This window comes from Sturnus vulgaris, chromosome 6 (genome assembly GCF_052056855.1).
Source record: "Sturnus vulgaris isolate bStuVul1 chromosome 6, bStuVul1.hap1, whole genome shotgun sequence".
Taxonomy (NCBI): Eukaryota; Metazoa; Chordata; class Aves; order Passeriformes; family Sturnidae; genus Sturnus; species Sturnus vulgaris.
In genome coordinates this window covers 2,774,050-2,797,959 of record NC_142248.1, presented here as the reverse complement: position 1 = coordinate 2,797,959, position 23,910 = coordinate 2,774,050, and the positions used below count along the sequence as shown (strand labels likewise).

Below are 23,910 nucleotides of genomic sequence, written 5' to 3'. Positions count from 1 at the left end.
TATATTCTGTGGTTTGTGAGTTTTCAAGAACTTGCTTTGAAGCGTAGAGAGATTTTGTCTAAATTTGAAGGAAGTCTTGGAAGAGAAATGTTAGCTTAACATAGTATTTGGATGTCAGATGCTTGCTCTGTTGGCAAGACAAATTTCCATTTTAATCAAACTTCTTATCCTTGTCCTTTCCTTTCTATTTGCAATGTTAAGACCACTAGTAACAATGCTTGAGGTTTTTTTATAAGGAGTATATTGACATATGTCTTGTGAGTGGTGGCTTCACCTGACAGATATAAGCAAGTGCTATTTACCTGCTGTTGTTAGTTTAGGCTGGCTGAAAGTTGTGCTCTGAGTTGTGGCTTCAGTAGGTATTGAGGAGGTTGCCATCTCCCTTTTGGTGGTGGTCTTGAAGGGTGGTGAGGTGACCCCTATTTGTTCTGTCTCTGTTGAAGCAGCGGTTGATGAGGGAAAAGACTTTGGTGTAGTGGCCACGGTTCTTTTCACTGAGGTAGTTATGGAAGGGGTAGTGATGGTTGTAGTCATGTTTGGTGTGGTAAAAACTGATGTTGTATGTTCTTTTGGAGTAAAGGCAAAAATATAATGTGAGTAACCAATTCATAGAAAAAAATATAAAGAAGTTATTAATATTTTAGACATAATTTTTTATTTTTTGAATATTTTCAGTATGACTGTTGTATTCATGTTCTCATAAGCTTAGCAAATATTTCTGTACTTATATTTGTTTTCTATTGTCTCGTGTCTGTTCTCATTTTCTATATTAAACATCTAATACAGGAAAATACAATTTTTTCTAAATAGTTAACTTTGTTGTCACTTTGGCTAAAGTCTATATGGGCTTTGTCCATTGGCTTTTATTATGTTTCAAAGCTAAAGCCACACTTTTAGCTTTCTGCAATTTGTATTGAAAAGCAAAATAACATCATGCTATAGACTCTCCTTGCCTCAATGCACAAATCATCTGTCACAATATCAGCTTTTATGTGTTCACCTCTGCTTTCCCTGACAGCCATGGTCCAAGATGGTTTATGAGTTGAAGTGCATGTTGGCATGAGGCTAAATGAGGCCCCACAAGCCACAGAATCTGAAAGTAATCTATGCTGGCAGAGTCATCCTCCAGAGAACAGGCCTTTAGAAGCCCAGACAAAGCTGCTACACTGATACCTGTATGACTCTGCTTTGCAGCTTGCTTACATTATTCAAAGTCAGTAGATTGGGTGCTGCTTGAACTCCATAAATGAACCAGTGGAAAAGAGACTGAAGCTGAGCTAATAAACCCAACTGGAGCTGGGCTTACTCACTGCTTATAGAACTTCTAATTGTGTTTCTCAGATGAATCACTTTTTGATTGTATTTTTAACCTAATGCCTATATCCTTTATCTTTTCATGCACTTTCAATCTACACTTCTGGTTTACAACCTCCTTTCTGGAAGCCTGCTTTGCCTGCTTCATGATTTGGAATCTAATGTTTGGATGTTGTATGAATTTGAAACACATTCCTAGGAATGGTATCTTAACCATGTACAGAGGTATAGAGCAAGTTTGCCACAATTTATTTTAGACAATAACACTAAAAACCTACCAGTCGTTGAAGTAATTGTGACAAGAGGTTGTGAGGGTGAAGTTCTTGGAACTGTAATTTTTGCAGTTATTGTTGGAGTTGTAGTCTCAGATGATACAGTTGTTGCAGAAGTACTAGGTACTGTTGGTAGTGTGCCTGTGGTAGAGCTCCTTGTTACTTCAGGCTGCACTGTTGTTACTAAGAGGAAAAAAAAACCAAAACAAAAAGATAAGAAATAGTCCTCAAGAATCTATTCATAACATATCTATATAAATGGAATTTTTCTAAAGTAAAACAAGTGTTTTTATAGCTATTAGCAGTAGCTATTATTAAACCCCATTACCTTTAAGATTAAACCTTGAAGAGCTTTTATCTATTGCTTCCTTTGCTATTATGTGCAGTGAATACATTAAACTGGTATTCTTGGAGATTCTTTAAACGTTTTTCTTCACTTTAAAGTGAATTTGGCATAAATACTTGTTCATATCAGCAGAGATGGAACAATATTCCAATCCTATATCCAGTAGTATCCATAATTTAATTATTCACACAACTCACAATGTAAATTTTTCCAATACCATCTGTCTTCAGGGAAATTAATGGATTTTCTAACAAATTTAAGATCAGCATATGTAGATTCCTTTCCTGTATCAGGCTACAGGAATTTGGTATAGTCAGTCACACAATTCCATCAAGACTTTCTTCAATTGTTGAAGTGTTATATGGCCAGTCCCTAGTGAGATTTGGCATAAATTTTGTGAGCTCCTTTTCATCATGGATTCATCATAGAATGACTTGGGTTGGCACAGACCATTAAAGATAATCTAATCCACTTCCCCTGCAATGAGCAGGGATGTATTCAACTAGATCAGGGTGTTCAAAGGCCTCTCTAGCCTGAACAGAATGCTTCCAGCTAAGGACATTTAACAGTCTCCCTGGGCAACATCTTCCAGTGTTTTACCTGCCTCATCATAAACAATTTCTTCCTTCTATCTAGTCTGAATCTACTCTCCTTTGATTTAAAACCATTATCCCTCATTGTAAAGGTGGTGAGTGTTTTGCACCATTTAATCAGTTCTTTGTCTGGAGTCTCTTCTGTCTTCACTCAGCACTAGGATTAAAAAATACACGAAGGAAATGGATTTTCTCGTGTTTGGGTTTGGTTGTTTATTAACTCTTATCAAAGGTACAGGACGTTCAGCAGCACTTCTAGCCACCAGCCAGAAGTGAACAAAATGGAGATCAATCCAGCTGGCTACAAGGTCTCTAAAAGCTAAAGAGTCCAATAGAGAAATAACACCTGTATTATTTTTTATACTTTTAACCCAATAACTAAATTCCCATGACCCTCAGTGCAGCACTAGCTGTCCAGCCAGAAACTGCTACCTGAAATCACAAAGAAGGAAGATGAGCCCCCAAAGAGAAACCACCCAAAATCCTCCATCTGGTCTTATACCTATTACTATATTATAAAAACCTCAAATTTAAAACTCTTCAGCATATGAAATCACACACTTCTGTTTAAATACACTTCTATTTAATGTGATTTTAACTTCATCACTCAAATCTGGAAGCCTTCTCCAAGGCCTCAGGTCAAAAGCAGTGTTCTCCAGGGGGTCAGTGCCAGAAAGTACAGAAAACTCAAAAAATCCAGGTTTCTGGGATCCAACACCTCATCCTATCACAACAGGCCCTACTTAAAAAGTCTGTCCCCATCTTTTTTATAAGCCCCATTCAAGTATTGAAAAGCCACAAAGAGGTCTCCATGGAGCCTTGTCTCCCCAGGCTGAACAACACCAGATCTCAGCCTTTTCTCACAGGAGAGGTATTCCAGCCCTCTGGTCATTTTTGTGGTCTCCTCTTTCTTGAATAAGAGACTGCAGAGCTGGACAGAGCATTCCAGGCAGGCTCTCATCAGAGCAGAGGGACACAATGCCATCCTTTCACCTGCTGGCCACACAGCTTTTGACACAGCCCAGGATATTATGGCACCAGGGTATTTTTCATAATTTATGCATGTGAAACTGGTAATGCTGCTCCATCACACAGAAAAGGACCGTACTGATTTCATAAACACTTATCAGGACAGAATATCAGTGTGTAAGTTGCACAGTTGGTCAACTGTGTAAACTAACCTGGTGAAGAAGAAGATGGTTCGGGTGTGATGGTCATATTTACTTGTCCTGTTACATAAAGGCAAAACAGGTTAAATTTGTGAATAAAAGCATATTAAAATATCCCAGATAAGGCAAATCTCATTGGATTGGATTCCAAGAATTGTGCTAATTACTGAGGTATTCCTGAAAGTATTTAATGTTACATATTTCAGTGGTTGAATTCACATCAAAAGACTTAATTACAAAGAAATCAATACATCTCATTATTATAATGAACACTAGTAAGCTTTTCCTATCTTTGTTATGACTTTTATGGCTAAGGGCACCTCAGTTTTCAGGGATGGTGGAACATGGTTTTGTATGTAACAGAGATCACTAGCTGAGATCTTGGTTACACAAGATAGAATTTTGTAGTAAGAATTTTGTTCTTAAGGTGGTTTTTTTTTTTTTACAACTGCATGAAAATCCAAACTGTCTAGCTACAGTCTATCCAAACCATTATTTAATAAGATATATTTTCATGGAAATAAGCCATATGGTAATAAACCTCAAATCATTATGTTTTTAATCTCTAAAAAGACATTTATTGAGTCCAGTAGCTAAATCTGCTCTTCTGCTACACATTCTCCTTTTCTGTGTGTCTCTTGTGACTCACAGCTCTGCTGGGCCTGTGTCTCACACAGATTAGAACACCAATACTTTCTTTTACAAGTAATGGGTTTATTTTGAAAGGGAGTTATGTTTAGACGAACACTCATTTTTGGAGAGATATTAGAAAAATATCTTCTGTGAGTCTGTACAAATGTTGTAGTATGGTTTTCAAGTTACTGTGGAGAAAGAAATGCTGCTTACCACATGGCATGCACCTTTCCTCTTCATGGTCAAAGTATTCATCATGAGAGCAGTTGTAACAGCCTGAAGAAAGGGGAAGAGAAGTTTGTTTTATATTTCTCCAAGAAAGGTATTTAATTTACACTATTTATAATTGAATATATTTCTGTTAATAAAAAATAGTATCAATTGCACTATCATCTATTCAGGTAAGTATTTCCAATGTTATCCTCAAAAGAAGGTTTTGTCCATGTAGGAATTTGTTTGGTTTCTCCATTTATATCAATTTGTTTAATAAAAATATGAATTGATCTCGTCACATATTTTCTTTCCTAAGTACACTGCATTCTTTTGATTTGGTGCAAGTCAGAATTTCTCTTCCAGACAGACTGAGCTTGATATAAAACTAAATACAGTACATCTACTGAGTTGATTATGTATTTAAAACACTAATAGTAAGGGAAAGATCAGCAAAACTTCTTTAAAAATAACATCAATTAGATTACCATTATTTAACTGTGATATGACTGATTAAAAAAAAAACAAAAACAAAAACCAGCACTGAAAACAATGATGTTACTGTTTCCTGGTTTACTGTAGTAGAGGTTATTACCTTCAATATTGACATATTTGTAGTTTTGATTTGGACAGTTACAAGGCCTGTAGTGCCAGTCACATTTGTCATCATTGTAGCCATGGGAAAAAGCATCATCCACTCCTGTTTTTTTATGAGAATTGTAATACTCACAATAGACAGCTAAAAAAAGGACAAGCAATAGAGAAGTCAGATTTTTTTTTTTTTCAAATTAACAGCATGATATTTCCACAGTAGTAGAAGGACGACAAAATTAATTAACAGTTGGAATAAAAAAAACCTTCACTGAAGTGACTAGCTTCTGATGTAAATATATATTTTAACTCCTGGAAGTCAGTTTCCTTTTTGCAAGTACAGTATGCAGCCATTTCCATAAATTTCACATACATATATTGAAATGTGGAAAGAAAACCCTCAAAGATAACAATTCTAACATTGATTTACAGCATGTTCATCCTCTTTTTTCCTCTATAGTGCTGTTTTGGAACACCTTGATGTCATTTTCCTGTTTTACAGTGTTCCAGCCAACACAGCTGTCTTCATTCCCTTGACATCCACACAGAAGGTGATTTCATCAGAGCTCAAGTGAAACATTTTTTTTACAATTTCATGCTTTCTCTGCTGGCAAACTCACAGTCCACAATACAGTGATAGCACTGCTTTCTGTGACCACATTATTTCCTCTCTCATTACTCCACAGTAAAAAGAGTTAAAACACTTTGGTTAATTTAGCAGGAAAGTACAGATTTCAAAACCCAGCTGGCTGAGGTCAACTCCTTGCCAACAGAGAAAATGCAAACTTTGAGGTGATTATTAGTAAGTTTCCCATGTTGCCAAATGAACATACTGACAATAAAAATCTCTTAACCCTGTTTTAGGAGAGCTTAAGGAAACTCACGACAGAACTCAGGGGTCCTCCAGTCAATGCAGATGCCTTTTTCCAGGCAGGCCATGGCATAGACTGCGATGGAGTCACACATGCACTGACAGTCCCCTCCAATGTCACAGCCACAGGAGTCCCGCACACAGGCCTCATAGTAGGACAACCGATTCACCTGCATGGCAAAAGGAAGGCATTCATTTCCCAAAATTATTTAGTGCTATTCTGCTCTGTGTATACACATAGCCACTACAGCATTATCCACAATTCTCACTTCTTTTCACCACCTGAAAATGCACTGATCAATATCAAAGGTGTCACCAACTGACTGACTAATTCCTGCTTCTTAAGTCTTCTTTCTTTTTCCACTCTTGTGGTTTTAACTAATCAGTTAATACCATACTTAGTACTAGTGTTCACAAAAGGGCTGATGAAGTACAGATAAAAAAGAAAACTAACATAACTGTGAGCCATAAAATTTTTAACATGTATTTTATTGAAACGTTTTGCCAAACAGAAAATCACCTGTTGGAGCATGAGCATTTGAAAGAATACAGATTATACAGATTATAAATAAAAAAAACGAGCAAATAAATTCTTACCTTATTGTGACAGGCAGAAAAAACTTGGCTGTTGATGATGGAACATGTCTTTTCTGCCCATGCTTTACGATAAGGGTTCTTGCTACAAGGGTCCACTACAAAGTACACATCCCCACAGAGAGGATTCTCTTTCCAAGAGTTGACAAATTCCAGTTCATTTGATGCCACATACTTGCTTCGAGTTTCAAAGTCATCCTTCATGTTCCCATTATAGTTCCCACATAAACCACAGATGGTTTCCTAGATTCAATGAAAGCACCAACATCAGTTCAGCAAGTTACAATTCTCACCTTCCCTTCTGATTACTGACAGTTTCCTGTGCTTTAGGAGTGAATGTCATCTGCAATTTCTCATAACATACTTGTGCATGGGTTTCTCCTCTGAACTCTAATTGTCATCATTTAGAGATCAAATTCAAACGTGCAGTTGCATAAATTACAAACACTTAACTCAAAAATTTCCTGAATGCAATACAGAAATCCCTTAAAAGTTAGCCTTTTGTGAAGATCTCTGCTGTTTTGGAGATAATGATAAAAATGAATTGCTAGTAGCATTTCTGGAAAACCTTTGCCACCACAGAGATTCAAGGAAACCATGATGAAATGTGCAGTTCAATCTGAATGGAGGAACACTTTAAGGAAATCATTCTGCAATACCTGTGTTTCTCTGGAGATCTTGATGAAGAAGTTCATGTGCTTATTCCAAATAAGGGTCATGTTGTATTTTCCTGGGATAATGATATCAAACATCAGGTGAAGGGCGTTCTTTATCACTTTGTACTGTACAGCAGAATTTTCCCCAGAAATAGCAAAGGTTTCATCTCTCAGTATGATTGTCAGATTCTGGAAGAAAATTTATCTGGAAGTTACAACTTATCAAGTTTCAGTACTTTCCATGCTGAAGTTCAGATGCTGTGATGCTCCAGCAGGAAAACAGTATTGTTTGATTGAGCAATTCACTGCGGAGTAAATTTCAACATTTCCTGGCTTCTATATAGCCAAGATTCTTGGAGAATGAAACACAATATGAGAATTAAAAAACCCAATCAATTATGGCATTTCCCACTAAAACCAAGGCTCTAGGTTTAGCACATCATTTCACTTACAAGACTTTTCTCTTCCAAAAATGAAGAAAACCTGGTCTTAAAGTCTATTCAGCTGGATAATGGCAGAAAGAAGAGCTTACCCCAAGGTAAATGCTGATGGATCTGGAGCATGTAACTCCTGATTTCCCACAGATGACATTCTCAGTAACAATTTTGAAAGAGGAAACGGGTCTGTTAACACTGCAACCATCCTAAAAAAAAAAAACAAAAAAAATCACAAGAAGCACAAAAGCTCAATAGACTGTGCCTGAAGTCTTCCAACTTAAAACATAAAAGTATAAGAAAATACAAGATGCTTAAAATGTCATGAGCAATTCTGTTTTGGGAGGTGATGACCCCTGCTTTGCTGGTCAAACTAAAAGACATATTTGTCTGGTACAGAATACAATGACTATTTAAACATATTATTAAAAAATCTAAAATTTGTTATAATTGCAAGAAAACGATGTTTTTATAGAAGTAAAATGCTTTCTTTCTAGGTATTGAAATAAACATAATATATAGAAACTCAGTAAGTCATTATGAAGATTCAAAGTGCTGTATTGTTTATTGATGCTTCTTAGTGTATTTTTATTAGTCTTTTAAATCTAGCTATTTCTTGATGCTGAGATGCTGCTGAAATAAGCAGGAGGAAGCAGGTTACCGTGGCTAATATGTATTCACAGTTGCCATCAAACACAAAACGCTGTCCATCAAAGGTGGTGATGTGGCCTTCTCCATACAGGTTACAGGTGGAGGAACACCTTGTTTTCTGAACACATTTCCATTTGCCTTTTGTGCAAGTGCTGGGAGGGAGAAGAGAAACTCATATACACAGATTTCAAACATCCACTTTTATTGATAACATGTTCAATTAATTGACTTATGTACACTGAGACCAAGTTAGAGTTAATATGAGAACCATTATTAAAATGTATGGACTGCCTAGAAAATGAATTCATAATAAAGAAGAAACCTTAAATAATTTTTGTGCTTTTACATGAAAGAAATAATATCTAAAACAAATTTATTTTTACTCTTAATCAGATCAGAAGTCACTGCTCTGTGTAGTTTGGGGAGCATTTTTTTTTTTAATAATAGATTAGTAACTGGGAATAAAGGGAATTAAGTACTTTAAGGATGCAGCTAAAGAGATGTGAATCTTTTTGGGGGTTACTGCTTTTATCTACAGAAAAGATTTTGCCCTCATCTTTATTTAAGTAGAATTGTTAATAATACTTGACTTTATATCATTTACAGTCACAGGCCCTACTGAATGCCTTTATTCCTGAACATACATAAGGCAGAAATTATCCCTGAAGCTGGTACAATAACTCTAATCCATACATATATTATCAAATGTTAAGCTTCTCTGTTAATCCCTGTACTCCATCACGGTATTTCTTCCTTACAGCTGTTGCCATGTCCTACTCTCCTGTCAGTTAAACACTTATTTTTATGTGGCTGAACACTTCAGTTAAACAGAGGATGTGCAATGAAAAACCCTGTGATTCTTACCAGATCTCACATTCAGTCTGGATTTGTTCACCTCTTCCATAAGCAAGGCCACCATATTCACATGGACATTCCTCAGCTGGCACACATTTGCCATCGAGATTTTCATAGAGGCCATCAGCACAGACACAGCCTGATTCACATTTCGTGGGTATCTGGGAAACAAAAATTAAAAATGTGAGATGCATTTTATCCTGGATGCGAATGGTGTCACGAATGAACCTGTGCTAAGTTCTGTTTGGGCTTGATTTTAGTTTTGTGATGTTCCTTGTATTAACATGCTGTCAGCTGAACTAGTTTCAGTGAAGCTGTAATATATACTTGTGGTCTGAGATACTAAACATACCTGAAGTCTCTGAAAAATTTACGTTCCATCACTACCAGTCTTTCAGAAACACTACAACAGAATAGTCTTCATATCAAGGAAGCTTATTACAATTCTTCCAATTAGTCTGTTTCTTTAATATCAGAAAACCCTACCAGGACAACCCAGATCTTCACCTAGCCCAGGCCTCCTGCATTCTGTGATGAACAGCAGCAGAGTTGAGAAAAAATAAAACAGGAAGCATAAACCCCATATTTCCATTGACATGGAGTCACAGCTTATGGAGTATCTGAGCACGAGATTATAGTCCTGTAGTTAAGAATCCTTAATGGATTTTTATTCTAATAGAATTCAATTCATTAATTCATGCGATTAATTTCTTTAATCACTTCTTAAATATACAAACAATTTTTGTGTCCACAGCCTGGTATTTAACTGCATCATGTCAGATGAAAAGAATTCCTTCAAATTTCACTAGAAGCAATGTAGTCCAGTTCTAAGTAACAACTCAAACATTCTACCTCTCTCAAAAGGATAAATATCCCAGAGCTGTAAAACTCACACATTCAATTCCAGTAGCCAGCATCTGACAGGTAGGGGCACATGCAGCTCCATACTTATTTTCTAAATTGTCAGAACATGATACATATCTCTTAGGAGCTTTGCAGTTTTCTAGGAAAAAGGAAGAAAAATGAACATTGAGGAGAAATTAACATAAAAGAGAACAGCAAAGTAGTAATTTTACAACATAAAGGACAAAACATGTTTCTAAGTAAACAATATCAGACTCATACCTGCAGGATTTTGAGGCTTGCCTGTGCAACTTAGCCTCCCATTAACACAGTAGCTAGGGAGAAAAAGAAAAATCAATGAAAATATCTTCTAAGAAAGACATTTTGATTTTTTGCAAAACTGTTTTATTAAAAATGCTTCACTTATGTTACCACCTCCTTCTCATCCTTTGAAGTGGAATATGAGTCAACTTGTCTCTTCATTTTTTGTATTATACAGTAACATCAGTTTGGAAAGTGAACAGTAGCCTATTATCACTATTATCACTAGTAGGCAGTTGTCACTATGAGGATGGCCTATCAAGTCATTCCAGAAGTTTGTATCTAGCTAAGTGCTGTTGACAAAATCTTCTAGTAGGAATAATCAGATCTCAGCTATTATTTTCTGTTTTTCTCTGTAAAATTTCCAAGTTGAAGGTAAGTCAAATCCTTTCTGTTCAGCATTGTAGTTTAGAAAAGGGCAAAAAAGAGGTCTTGAAAAATAAATTTATGCTATTAAAAATAAGAGACACTGTACTGGTTTGGGCTGGAATGGAGTTAATGTTTTTTTGTAGCAGCTCAGTAGTGCTATGTTTTGGATTTGTGACCAAAACAATGTTGATAACACAATGCTGTTTTAGCTGGTGCTGAGCAGTGTCCCAGCATTCTTGCTCCTCAGGTTGCCCTGCCGGGGAGGAGGCTGAGAAGCAAAACATTTCCATTCTAAGTAAAAGCTGGGAGGGGACACAGCCAGGACAGCTGACCCCACTGACCACAAAAAAGACTCCATATTATACCACATGAAGCTCAGCAATAAAAGCTCAGGTAAAGAAGGAAGAAGGAGAGATGTTCAGAGTTACAGCACTCACCTTCCCAACAAACCATTATGCATGGAACATTCATGCTTTCCTGGAAATGTCTGATGGGAAGTTCTGAATCAATTCCTTACTTAGCTTTGATTGTTCATGCTGCTTTCCTTATTAAATAAGCTTTTTGCTTATTATTAATAAAGCAATTTAATACACTGTCTATATCCCTACCCATAAGGTTTCTTGCTGTTGTTCTGATTCTCTTCCATATCCTGCTGCAGTAAGTGGCTATGTGGTGCTCATCTGCTTACTGCAGTTGACCCTTGACAGAAACATGAAGATCCCCCCACCTCCATTTTCAGTTTGTTCACCTTTATACTTGACCCACTTACCAGGTGATCCCACCAGTCATTGTTGACTGGTCAGGCAGGATGTACTTTCTGTCCTCTAAGTAGCAAGGACAATGAGATTTACGAACACACTCATTCTTGTGGTTCAGGTACAATCCTTTAGGACACTGGCAGCCTTCAACAGGAATATCAGTTGGATGGCATTCCAGGGCTCGGTTAGAGAGTGACAAGCATGTCCTGTCACATGCCTGAGTGTTGTAGCTGAATGTTTGATTGCCAGTGCAAGTAATGGCTATAAAACAAGACAAAAGTGTATGTTAACCTTCATTTACTGATCACCTTCCTTGTGAAAGATTATGTCCTTTTACTTATGTCCTTTTTGCTTATGTGCTGCTTATTTTGTGTCAACAGCTTCAATGCTTAATGCTTTCTGCTGCTTCTCTTCCTGTGGATGTGGAGCTCTAGCAGAACATGTTGCAGACCAAGACTTAACAGCAAACTATGCAGCTGTTCAGAAGTTTCATGCAGGTAAAATACCTTTCAGCTTTTTTGTGAGTCTTGGAATTTAATAACTCAAAGGGAAGCTTAGCAGAAATATCAATGTATTTTGAGTAACAGTGAAACCTGTGCCTATGTCTGAGTCGCAAAATAATAAAATAAAATAAAATCTGTAGTCAGTTTTCCCTGGTTCTTTCGCATTTTACAGGATGGCTTTATTTTTCTGTCTATTCTGTACCTTAATTATCAAGTCCTGGAAGCATCCATATGCTCACCTTAAAGCATATGAATAATCTTTTTCATATAGTCTTGAAATAACAATCCTGTTCAAACAGACACTAGAAGGGTATCCAACAGTTGGATGTCTGTCATCCAATTTCAGCTCTTTATCATCACTATTTCCTCATTATTTATCTGATGGCAGACCACTAAGAGTTGGTTCAGGTACTTACTGCAATTGTCCATACTGCTCCTCCAGTTCTCAAGGATTAAACCCATGGAACTGCATGCTCGTGCATATGATCCCAGAGAAGAACATATATAAGGAAAGGTCTCTTCATAATTACAGGCTTGGTAGACACATCTCTGAAACCCAACACATGGAGAATACTTTGTTAGTGGGGACCAGATATTTGGAAGTGCTAAACCCTGCAGGTATTTGAAAGATGTGTGGATATGACATTAAGGGACGTGGTGTAGTGGTGGACTTGGCATTGTTGTATTTATGGTTGGACTCAATCTAAAAAATCTTTCCCAACCAATATGATTCTATGCTGAATTGCAGAACTAAGTCACACACTAAGATACTTATTATTGCAAAACTAAAACTGATGGAAAATATCTGAGTAACTGCATTGCTGATGTAAATAAAATATACTTAGTACCCTAAAAAATGCCTTTGTTTATCTGCTGCTTCTCATTTTTAATATTCAAAATGTTTTGTGTAGATTGGCAAATATATTGAGCTCAATTATGCACATGGTAAAATCAATACTTTGCACAGTTAAAGTTGTTGTCATGGACAACTGCAGCATGAGCAAAAATATTTTATGATTCACATGGATAGGTGCCTGTGACCAAGCAGATTTTCAGTGTGGTGGAGACATAATTTTCAAAACCACACCTGTTCCTAAGCTTCTCTGCATTGCTGATTCAATGCGTGGGACGCCGTATATGAGTCCAATCTTGTTTATATTTGGACTCCCTCTGTACAACACCCATCGTAACTTCCTACCTTGTAGAAAGGAATAGGGTTCACCACAGCATGGCATTTCTCAAACACTGTACCCTTCTTGGTCAGAATGGAGCAATGAGTCTCAGCAGATATTTCTAATGAAAGCAAACAATAAACATTAGAAAGGGAAAGTTAGAGGGAAAAAAACCAAAAAGGAGATTTTTTAAAAAAACTTGTATTTTAGGTGAACTTTTGGCAATGATGCACTGAACAATAGGACAACTTCTTAGCTTGTTAGCTTTCAGACTCTATTCTTGTACAAGCAGCTCAGTAGAGTTTTTTATTTTCACCATTTATTTTCTAAGACCAATAGCAACAGAGACTTGGGAAGACAAAACCTGGGTTTCAGTCTCAGTATTGTTAAGCAAGCCTAAGACAACTGTGGACATTGCAGTTTTACTGGACAGATCAAATCCCTCTCATTTATCATCCGAATCCCAGATCTCTAGAATGGGATTTGATGAGCTTTCACTTGATATGTACTCTAGAAAGCAGAAATGGCTTGTTGGTGACAGAATTTGTGATGTTTAACCCTCTCAGTCTGTTTCTGTCCAGCTCTTTCATTTTCCTGGTATGGGCTTATGGAATGCCAGGCAAAGCCAGCTGGAGAGATCAGTTAGCACAGCATCATCTACTTACTGTTCAGTTGGCTCAAAGAGCAGGGGTCAGTCTCTCTCTCTAAGGCAGGATGGCAATTTCCTGCCCTCCAGGAATCTACAAACAGGGAGGCTGTCCCTTCAGTGATATCCATGCTAGTCATGAAGTCATCTGTAGTGTCTCCATTGTAATTGCCACACAAACCTGACAACATCAGAAATGCAAGGGACGGCGGAAATTAAAGAATGTGTGCACAATGGCCTATGTTTCATTCTGTAACAGTGAGAAAATGGATTCAAAAGCTCCACATAGAGTGTCAATGAATACTTGGGTCAAGTAGCCAGAGAATCTTGATTATGTACACATTCGGTCACTCTGCCTCCTCAAGTTAAGCGTGTCAGCTTCTAATCAATGACAAAATCATAGAGAAGCTTTTGTCGGTTTTTTTTAGAAGAAAAGTAGTTTTAAATAATGCGAAAGAGAAAGGTCAGGAAACACTTTTGAAGTTGGTTTTTTCTTATGTATATTAAACGCCTAAGGACAAAGAATATATGTTTAGGCTTTTGCAAAAGCCAAAGTCTCTCTGTAGTTCTCCATAATCAGAATGCAAAATATGCTTGTCTGGCTAATGTTGCTGTGCAATAAACATCTCTAATGACTACTAGCTGAGAAGCTTTCAGATTCTTAGTCTCATTGTGTTTACAGTGGTCATGCAGAGACCACACAGACATTTGTTGCTGCTTCATTGTGTAGTAAAGCACATATTGAAAAAGGCACACATAAAATACAGAACAGCATTATATTATGTATGAAAAATGTGATGCCTCTAGTTTCTTGGATTCATTTTAAAGTTACAAGTGAAAAATCAATTCAGTTTTCCAATGCATGTTTTTTTTTTCTTTGAATCTGGAGAAGAAAATTGATTTCCTAAAAGATGAATACTAAGTTTTCAAAATTATACTCTCCACATTTCTTGTTTACTTACCCAGTGTTCTGCCTTTGAATTGTGATCCAACTTTCACGTAGGCCTGGAACACAGGTGATGTTTGAACTGCAAGTTCCAGCCCAAAGTTTGTATGCATCTGAACGTACATGGAGGACTGTCTGAAAACAGTGATGTCTCCTGAAGGAACAAGCACATTTAAAAATAGAGATGTTGGTGCAAGGTAACGATTTTAACACATATATAAATGTTCTAGCACTCTGTCTACAACTCTTCTCCCACACACAACCTCCACAGAGGAACAGATGCAGCAGGAAAGACTTTAACCTTCCTCTAAAGCCCCTGGTATTAGCAATTTAAAGATTGTGAAAGATGCTGGGTTGTGCAAAAACAGACATTTAATTTAATTTGGATATAGCTTATATTTCCCTTTTTTATACCTGATCTGTAAGGCAGCCGCTTAAGTTCAGCATCATCAGTAAGGAGATCATTTTGAGAAATCACAATTTTGTCCTGTAAGAAGAGGACATGGAACCAGAAGTAACTATCTTTACAGGTGGTATTTATATGGTAAGTTAAGCAACTATACTGTCAATGATCTATGCAAAAGAAAAAAAGTAATTCAAGTATTTTCTCATGTTATAACATGCTCCTTTTAGTTTTCACTTTGAAAATACCTTCCTGAGTTAATATAGCAACTGAGATCTTTACAGTGTATACATGAGCAGAAACATATCTTCAGTATTTATCCTCCATAATTTTTAAGTTCAAACTACTAGCAATGACTTTGAGCGCTTATTTTGCTAATCTAGTGATGAAAGGTTGGATGGAGCATGTGGGGGGAATACCTACCTTTGTAGATTGGTAAATTATAGCACTAAGTGATGTCTCAGAATGAGAATAACCAGTCTTTTCATAAACAGCCATTAGGGTTCCATTGTGTGGCAGGCTGGAACTCTGGAGGGAAACAGAAAAGAGAAGTTAAAAGAGAAGCCATTGTCAGTATAGATATGTAGAATAAATGTGTATCTTATGAAGTCCTCAGTTTGTGTTCCAATAGGAAACCAAAGACAGACAAAAATATATCCATTTTATATTCTGTGTTTCTAGACTGCAGGAAATTACCTTCATAAGAACATAAGTGCAAACCCCATGGAATCGATATGGCCTCGAATCAAACGTGGTAACAAAGGAGCCTCCTTCCAGTGAACACCTTCCAGGGCAGGGCAAGTCTTTGCAGTTCCACTGACCCATCACACATTTACTGCAGAAAACAAGAAATTCTCTCCAAGGTTATTCTTTTCTTCATGCTCTAAAGCGTCAGCTACTTCCTAGTAATGAAATATGTTGTTTTTATCACTTTCTCCTTATGATTTCTATGCTTTGATTTTCGTTGTCTACATGTATCAGCTGAAGTTGCTCATCTTAATTCAAAGCTGCTGAACTCTTGTATGGATTGTCAGCAAACTTTCCCAAATCGGGAAAGGTACTGTCCTTTAAAAGGTTAAAATTTTCCAATTGTCTGGTGAAGGTACTTTCCATACTCTCTGGGAAGTACCTGCTGCTACTCACCAGGTCCTACAAGCTGCTTTCATTGTCTCACCAGGACCATATGTTTTCCCATTCAGTGTACATGGACACTGGCTAATGTGAACACATGTCCGATTCTTCGAGATATCATCAAGAACAGTTCCTGCCAAAGAAGATAAACAAAATCATTTTCCCCCATCCTCACTCAGCACTACAGTTATTATGGCTTGAATGCTTTCTGAAATTAGCCTGAGAATGCTGTTCTTGCACAGCCAGTGCCCATACTCAGAGGTGTAACACACAGATTTTCTCCTAATTAAAATGAAACTGAATATTCACAAGTGACAACAGCTTTTGACTACTTTGTCATATGAAAGCACAGTCAATTGTCCTATTTTGAAATGCAAATGATAGTAACAATCACAATTTCTGCAATGAGTTAATCTTGAATTATTTTAAAGGGAATTTACAAAATTCCCATAATATTGCAGAAATCCCATGAGGTATGCTACCTCTTCTGGTGCTTGATCAATGCAATATTTAAGTGAAGAAATTTAAGCAGACGGAATATCATTATCCCATCACAAACCATGGTCTTGTGAGGAAAATGTGTCCATACTTCTCTTCTTGCAAAGAGTTACCAACCATCTTTAGGGACCACAATTACTCAAGAGTTCAGTTACATTATGTTATCTGAGAAAGAGCAGTTCTAGCAGCACAATGCCCTGAAATGCACAGCTAGTTCATTATTAAGCAGTCCATTCCACTTGACTGGATATGTGCAAAAAATATTTGTGTGATCCATTAAGAATGTGATGAAATGATACCTTCTGGACAAAAGCAGCCATAGGTACAGTGACTGGAACAGCTGTACTCTGGGTTGGAACAGGTTTTAATACATGGAGAACCACATTCCTCATAGATTTGGTTCGCTGAACATTTTCCCACAGCTGCAACAAACAGTGGGAGTGTTAAGATTTTTGAAGTGTAAACATAGAAGAATACTTCATCTACCACCTAGCAAGGAAAAGAATTTCTGATTTCTGACACTAACATTCCTTTTTCCTGCCTCAGTACTCACTTCATCATCTGAGTATTCTTTGTTACCATCATATATATTCATATATAGATATATGTTCATATATATAGATATATTCATATATACTCTGTCTTTTTCTCATTTTTCTTGCCCAAAAATTGGAAACATTTTTTTCAGAAGCTTGGAAAATGGCAAACAGGTCATACTGCAGCCTAATGAAGTACCACAAATCAGATTTTCCATCTTATTTCAAGGTTTTATTTCCAATCAGTCATTGTAAATAAGAAAGTTAAGCATTTGAAAAAGGACTACTGAAAATCATCTTTGAATAAAAGGAGCTGTGTCAATTATTAGCAAAAAGGTTCAAAGACTTCAGGGGCTATTTAAAAGTGCTGTCTCTTCACTGGCTAATTTCCCAAGTACAGTAATAAGAAAACTGTGCTTAGAGCAAGCAGCCTCCTGTAGGAAATTTGAGAAGTTAAACAGTTTTCACTTGGTGGATGTTCATCTGTTTTATTGTCACTGATCTAGACATTAGAGCTATGTTTGGAGCTTCCTTCTTCTTTGAGGTTTCCCTGCTCTCCTTCTTACAGCTTTATCAAAGACCACTCTTCTCTGTAGAAAATAATTTGGTTGATTAAAGACAGTAGAGACTTTTTAATAATATTCCAGTCATTTATCATAACCCCTCTATTTAAGACCCAGGAAACTTAAGCAGTCTCTCATGAATAAATCATTTGAACTCACAGCAGAAGTTTTCAGTTCTCCAGTTGAACACCATTTGGTGTGACATAGCACATTGCCTGGAATACTCTGACAGTGTAGAACAAGTGCAATTGTTTTGTCCTGGCTCACTGCAGTCCTGCATATCGAGCTGACAACGAATGACAAACCTGTCTTTGGGCACACTGCAGGTTGGGGACACCAAATTAAGGAGCTGAGAGCAGATCATGGCCTAAATAAAAAGAAAAAGAAAATTGTTCCTGGTGGTGTTTCCTTCATATGAAGACCAAAATGGAATAACACTGCTCCTTATGATTTTCTTGTTGGTTTCTTTGCTTTTCCCCCTGGAGCTTAATAATGCGTGTTTGACTTAAAATGCGTGAGAAATTTATAGACAGAAGGGAATATAAATCCATTGTACAATAGAAAGAACTTGACATATTGAAATAATTCTGCTTCTCATTATGTTGAAAATTAAGTCACTTTTTCTTCCATCAACCCCCCTAAAAATGGCTGAGAACATTACATACAGGAAATGTGTTTTCTCATGGCAATTCACTTCCATGAAAAACATCCCAGATGTGAAGATCAAAAAATTCTTTCCTCTTTGAGCACTTGATGCATTTCTGTTGCCTGCATGTTTGTGGTGCCTATCACACTGCTTGTTGCAGTGTAAGGTCTCAAAGGTTCTCAGGCACACTGATTTTCTTTTCATTTAGAACTGTAAGTGATCGCAGTTGATGGTGGTTGTCCCTGTTATCAGTGCTGTTATCTGGCAATGTGTTTTAGGCATTGTAAATATCTTCAGATCTGTACAGCTTATAGTGTCAGGTTTTAGATAAAACGTTGTTAAAGCTTCACTGGTTTCCATGAATTTCCTGTGATGACCTGCATGGAATTCCAGAAAGCTGTGAGCTAAATGCTGGTTGATTTTTATGAGTGATTTATATCTAGCCTTAAAAACGCCCGTGGGCTTTTATTCAAATGTATTTTAATGCAAAGAACTCCTTTCTCATATCACGCTATACAGATGTTGACTGCATGGAAGTAATTTTTATAAATTATTATAAATTTAATAAATTGCCTCTCTGTTGTTGATTTCTATCCATCTATCTTGCTCCCCTCAACTAAAAGTCATGCTGCAGAGAAGCCAAGAAGATCTTTCTTACGTATTTTTTGTGAGGAACGGTGGAAATTGGTATCTCCTCGGACAGACAGATCTCTGATGGATCATCCATTTTTTGCATTGCAGCAAATTTATATGTATCCAGCAATTTACCTGGAAATTGAAGGGTTACAATTTGTTAGGAAAAAGACTGCATTGATTTGTTTACTTGTTGCTGTGATGTAGCAAAACTCAGATCTTACTCTTTGACTGTTAAATGTCCTACTAGTTAATCCTCCTAATGATAACAACTGCCTCTTGTGGAAGTTTAGGAGTGTGATCCTGTTTCTAAAAGATAAGAGTCCTTATCACTCGTGTGAGGAACCCATTATATTATGCTCATAGCAGATAACAGATTGTAGCATAATCATGTATGTTGGTGCCCCATGGGTCTGCTTTACTCAATTCTAAAACACAGCAATGCTATCACAGTATTCAATTTTCACCTTTTGACTCCCTTCAGCTCGTTCTCCTTCTGTCTGAAATGTTCTTGTCTCTTACCTTCACGCACAAATTCGTTCAGTTCATAACCGTCATAGTTCCCACACATTCCACACGTTTTCCCCATGTATTTTTTTTCAGCCAAAACCTAAAATAAAATAAAAAAACCCCAACATTTAAAAGGGTCACCCTAAGTAAAGATATCTACACAGCAATACCTTTCTCAAACAAATTCGGTTCAAGCACCCAATTAAAAGTGATTTTTCTCATTAATTTCAGTGACTTTCCTGGATGAAGAATTTTGTAAGCAGTGAAGTATTTTCCCAATAGGCAAATCACGATTTTGTAAAATTAGTATTTAATAAAAAGAGTAAGATTTGAAAACACAGGGAATTGAGGGGGGATAACATTCTAAGGAGCCAGAAAATTAAGAAAATAATGCTGAAGTCCTGATAATATCTTTGTTGACAGAAAACGTGTTTCAGGTCTCTTCTCTTACGAAACTTAAGGTTACAGGATGAAAATTTATTTTCAGAAGAAGGTTATTCAGTTCTCCATTGTTCTGGAGACTAAATTGGTAGTATTACTACTGGCTACAAACAATATATTATTACGAAAATCTTAGATCAGAGAAATAAAACCATGTTCTTTGTATAGTCAGATTAAGCCATCACAGTCGCATTTTCTCTTACATATGTGATAATAATGCTGATTAATCTGCTAGATTTATCTCCTTGTTTATCTCCTTGTTTTAGCAAACTTAATTTAGAATTGAATGTCTTTTGTGGCAATAATATCACAGGTCACACAGAGAAAATGTATTGTGGATTTTGAAGGGAAAACCTGAAAAGATTCAGAAAAAGGAAAGAAAAAAGAAACTGGTAGAAGCACTTGATGTTTGAAACAAAAGATGTCCCAGGGAAGCCCAATTAAAAAGACCAAACTATGGTGTACAATATTAAGTTCTACCCAACTTCAAACAACATCTCTTAAGCAAAACATTGCAGTTGCTGGAATACCATGAGGAAAGATTAAAATGTGTAAAAATATCCACAAATCTCAGCACTGGTGGCTTTAACTAACTACCAATGCTGCAAGTGAAAGTAATGTTCAAAGTTGTTTATGTCAAGAAGAATGGATAAAACAGGAAAAGAATAAATATCCAAATAATAAATACATGCAAAAGCCCCCATTAAGTTCAGAGAGTTCCTGCCATTCCAGTAAATCAGAGATAATTTTCTTCTGTGCTCTATGAGGAGATTTTACTGACCATGAGGTAGTCATCGTTGTTCCACATGACCACCAGTTCCATCTCCATCAGCTTGGCCACCAGGCGGATGTTGCGTCCATAAGGGGCTATTTGGATTCCATTGCTGGTGTAAGGCAACTGAATGACACTGAAAGAAGGTGACAAGAGAAACCAACCTCATAGCAAGACAATGCAGATACTAGTTTTGAGGGGTTTTTATATGATAGACACACAGTCTGAGTACTTGCAGCAACATGAGAGAGAATTTTTTCCTTTTTAATTGTGACATTTCAAAACACATGAAACTTTCTTTGACTGAAAATTCATGTCAGCGGTTTCATAGAAGAATCACCTGAAAATGAGTTCCACAGTGATTCTACTACTGAGAATGTTTGGACAGGACCTGGCATCTTCACTTGGTTTGGTTTTATTAGAGCATAGTTATATGTTTCATGAACATGTAACCATGAAGTTGGTGTGGTGGAACTAATGTTGATTATCCTGAGGATATGGCATTTTAATATAAGAATTATGACCTAAAACTGACAAGATGGGAGTAGAGTCCAATTAGGTATGTTAACTTCAGTAATTTGTTAATGAATTTTTGGCACAAAGCAGTCTTTAGTGCACCTGCTATATCTAAACACTTCACATCCCATTTATGGCAGAATCTTACCCAACACTCCTGACAGAAATGCTGCCTTTCTCAACAATGACAACAGAAGGTCCAAGCTCAATAATGATCCTTGCAATTTTTTTGTCCAGCCCACGACGGAACTGAATGTTGAAGTCTGGGCTGGTCTCATCACATACAGTTGCAAAGATGTAGTTGCAAGTCCCAGTGAAGTCATACTGGTATTTATCAAAGGTTGAAAAATGCCCTCCTCCCCAGGTAGAACAGGAATCCTTGCTCAAAACTACAAAAGAGAAAGAAACATGGATTTAGCATATTTGCTCCTTCTGATTAGCATTTCAAATAAAAATACTAGGACAAGCTATTAAGTTTCTACTCAGATTAATTCTGTAAACAACATTCTAGCCCTCTGTTTGTTTGTTTGTTTTTTTCCTTTGTAATCTCAAAATTTTATCTCAAGTCAGGAAGTGAAACAATATTAGGAGTGAAAGCAATATTCTCACTTACTGTAAGCAAAGGAGAATTCCCAAACTTCCTAGCTTGGGAAAAACTCTTCCAACTCCTATGGGTAATATTAAGATTTACCTTCTTATTTCAGTCTGCTAGATCTGTTTGCAAAAGTGACAGCTTGCTAACATCTCAGGCACAGCATTTACCAAGCTATGGCATTGCTGTATCATGATTAACTGCACTGTCAAATCACCAGACATCCAAAGAGTCTTCAAAGCCCAACTTGCAATTCCACACTCTTTTGGCTGTATGTTTGTGTGATGAAGTTCCAGCCAGTTTTATAAGTATATGGAATGTTTTAATCAGTTTTCATTTTTAAGAAGTAGTCTAGACTGTTCACCTAATAGACAGATTTTCAAATGTGGAAATGAATCAAAAGAAAATAGATACAACTCCAGAACTTGCTGTTAGATAGTTCTGCACCTACTTAGAGCATTTGAACAGTCCCTCTGAAGCCAATAATTTTATTGAAGTGCCTAAAATCATGTCCTCAGTTCTGTATTTCCAGACTTAGATTGTTACTTTCATTTTAAAATCATTTTTGCTTATGGTATCATATGAAGCTCAGGTATCTTAGAATATATCTTACAGTTACAAAGTATCAGATAAGTTTATAAAAGTCTACATGCAATTTACATTTACTATTTTAAAGCCAAAACTTCTGTTTTAACTCTAAAGCAGAGATCAAATAACTACAGAATGCTACTGGTTTTATCCAGGTCATGTAGAAAACACTGTTTGCCAATGAGCAGTTACCTGCTGATAAAAAGTACTCCTCTTCCACACTTCTGTTCTGTCCCGAGGGTCTGACTGGAAAATAGGAATTGGCTGATTGTTATCATTGATCCTTCATGCCCAAGTTAGTTTAATATGCTGTGTCTGAGTGATAGTAACCACAAACCCCAGAGTGTGCCAAGGAATGGTTACCCAGGGCTGCACAATGGCTAGAGTGCAAGAGGTGCCCCTTTCAATAAATACAGGAGCATGGTCACTGTATTTGCTTTTATTTCAATCTTATCAAAGAAAAATAACAAATGGGAATGTCAGTAGCTCAAGGAAGTTTAAATCCAGATTATGTGTTTGTGGTTTGAGTTCAGCTTTTATTAAATAGCACCTAGGGATTTTCTTTTAATTAGTCTATATCCATGCTCTTGTGTTTCTCTTGTTGTAAGACCAGAAACCAGACAGCAGACAGAGATGAGTTTCTGAATATTTAGGTATTTTTTGTCTGATCAAAAGTCTTTCAACTATTTTTATACTTTAAGGATGAACTTCATGTAGCTTTTCCATGCTTATACTGAATGAGAATTCTCCTAATTCATGTCACTCCCAGTTTCTTCTGTCTAAAAAAAAAAATGCTTATTACAATGAATTTTCATTTTATAGAATTGTTTTTGTTCTACACCTCCACATTTTCCCCAAACTGGATGAAGAATTTCATTCAAGCTTTGGAGTACAGAGAATTGCTTTCCAATGGTACACAGAAGTAAAGCATGGTATTTTTAGTGTAAAACATTAGAATTATTAATACTAGGAAGATTGTAAATAGAATAGGATAGAAAAAAAGTCAGAATATTAGGACTGATATCCTTATTTATTTTAGAAAGGATCTTGTGAAAATTTTGTGTTTTCTGAACGCCTATAGCCTTCTGTATCCCGTAGCAGAGGAACATCATGTCCCACAAAATAGATCATGTTAGCATGATGACATTTATTCATTCTTGCCATGGACATGGAGAACTAAATGACTATTGAATGAACTTTAAATTTAGAATTCAGTGCCTCACATTTCTTCAGAAAAGGACATGTGAAAAAGTATGTTGGTTCTGCCCAAGGGCTGATGTAACTCTGTATTTTATTTCCAGCAGTGACCATTAACAGCCTGCCCAAGGGAAGAC

At 36.6% G+C, this 23,910-nt stretch overlaps 1 protein-coding gene across 1 annotated transcript; it reads right to left on the bottom strand.

The window, feature by feature from the left end:
• Positions 1-294: 294 nt before the first annotated feature.
• Positions 295-23,707, bottom strand: MUC6 (mucin 6, oligomeric mucus/gel-forming). The gene is made up of 29 exons (XM_088166584.1): positions 23,650-23,707; positions 21,545-21,785; positions 20,890-21,016; positions 19,680-19,767; positions 19,183-19,292; positions 18,038-18,245; positions 17,079-17,201; positions 16,294-16,414; positions 15,847-15,985; positions 15,574-15,678; positions 15,162-15,234; positions 14,764-14,901; positions 13,821-13,982; positions 13,182-13,276; positions 12,400-12,532; positions 11,492-11,741; positions 10,315-10,367; positions 10,083-10,192; positions 9,199-9,350; positions 8,345-8,486; positions 7,782-7,892; positions 7,253-7,438; positions 6,597-6,836; positions 6,013-6,169; positions 5,133-5,276; positions 4,541-4,603; positions 3,707-3,754; positions 1,593-1,769; positions 295-566 (listed from the first exon to the last, which is right to left on the bottom strand). The coding sequence occupies exons 1-29, from the start codon at positions 23,705-23,707 to the stop codon at positions 295-297; spliced, it is 4,026 nt and encodes a 1,341-aa protein (XP_088022710.1).
• Between the last annotated feature and the right edge of the window lie 203 nt (positions 23,708-23,910).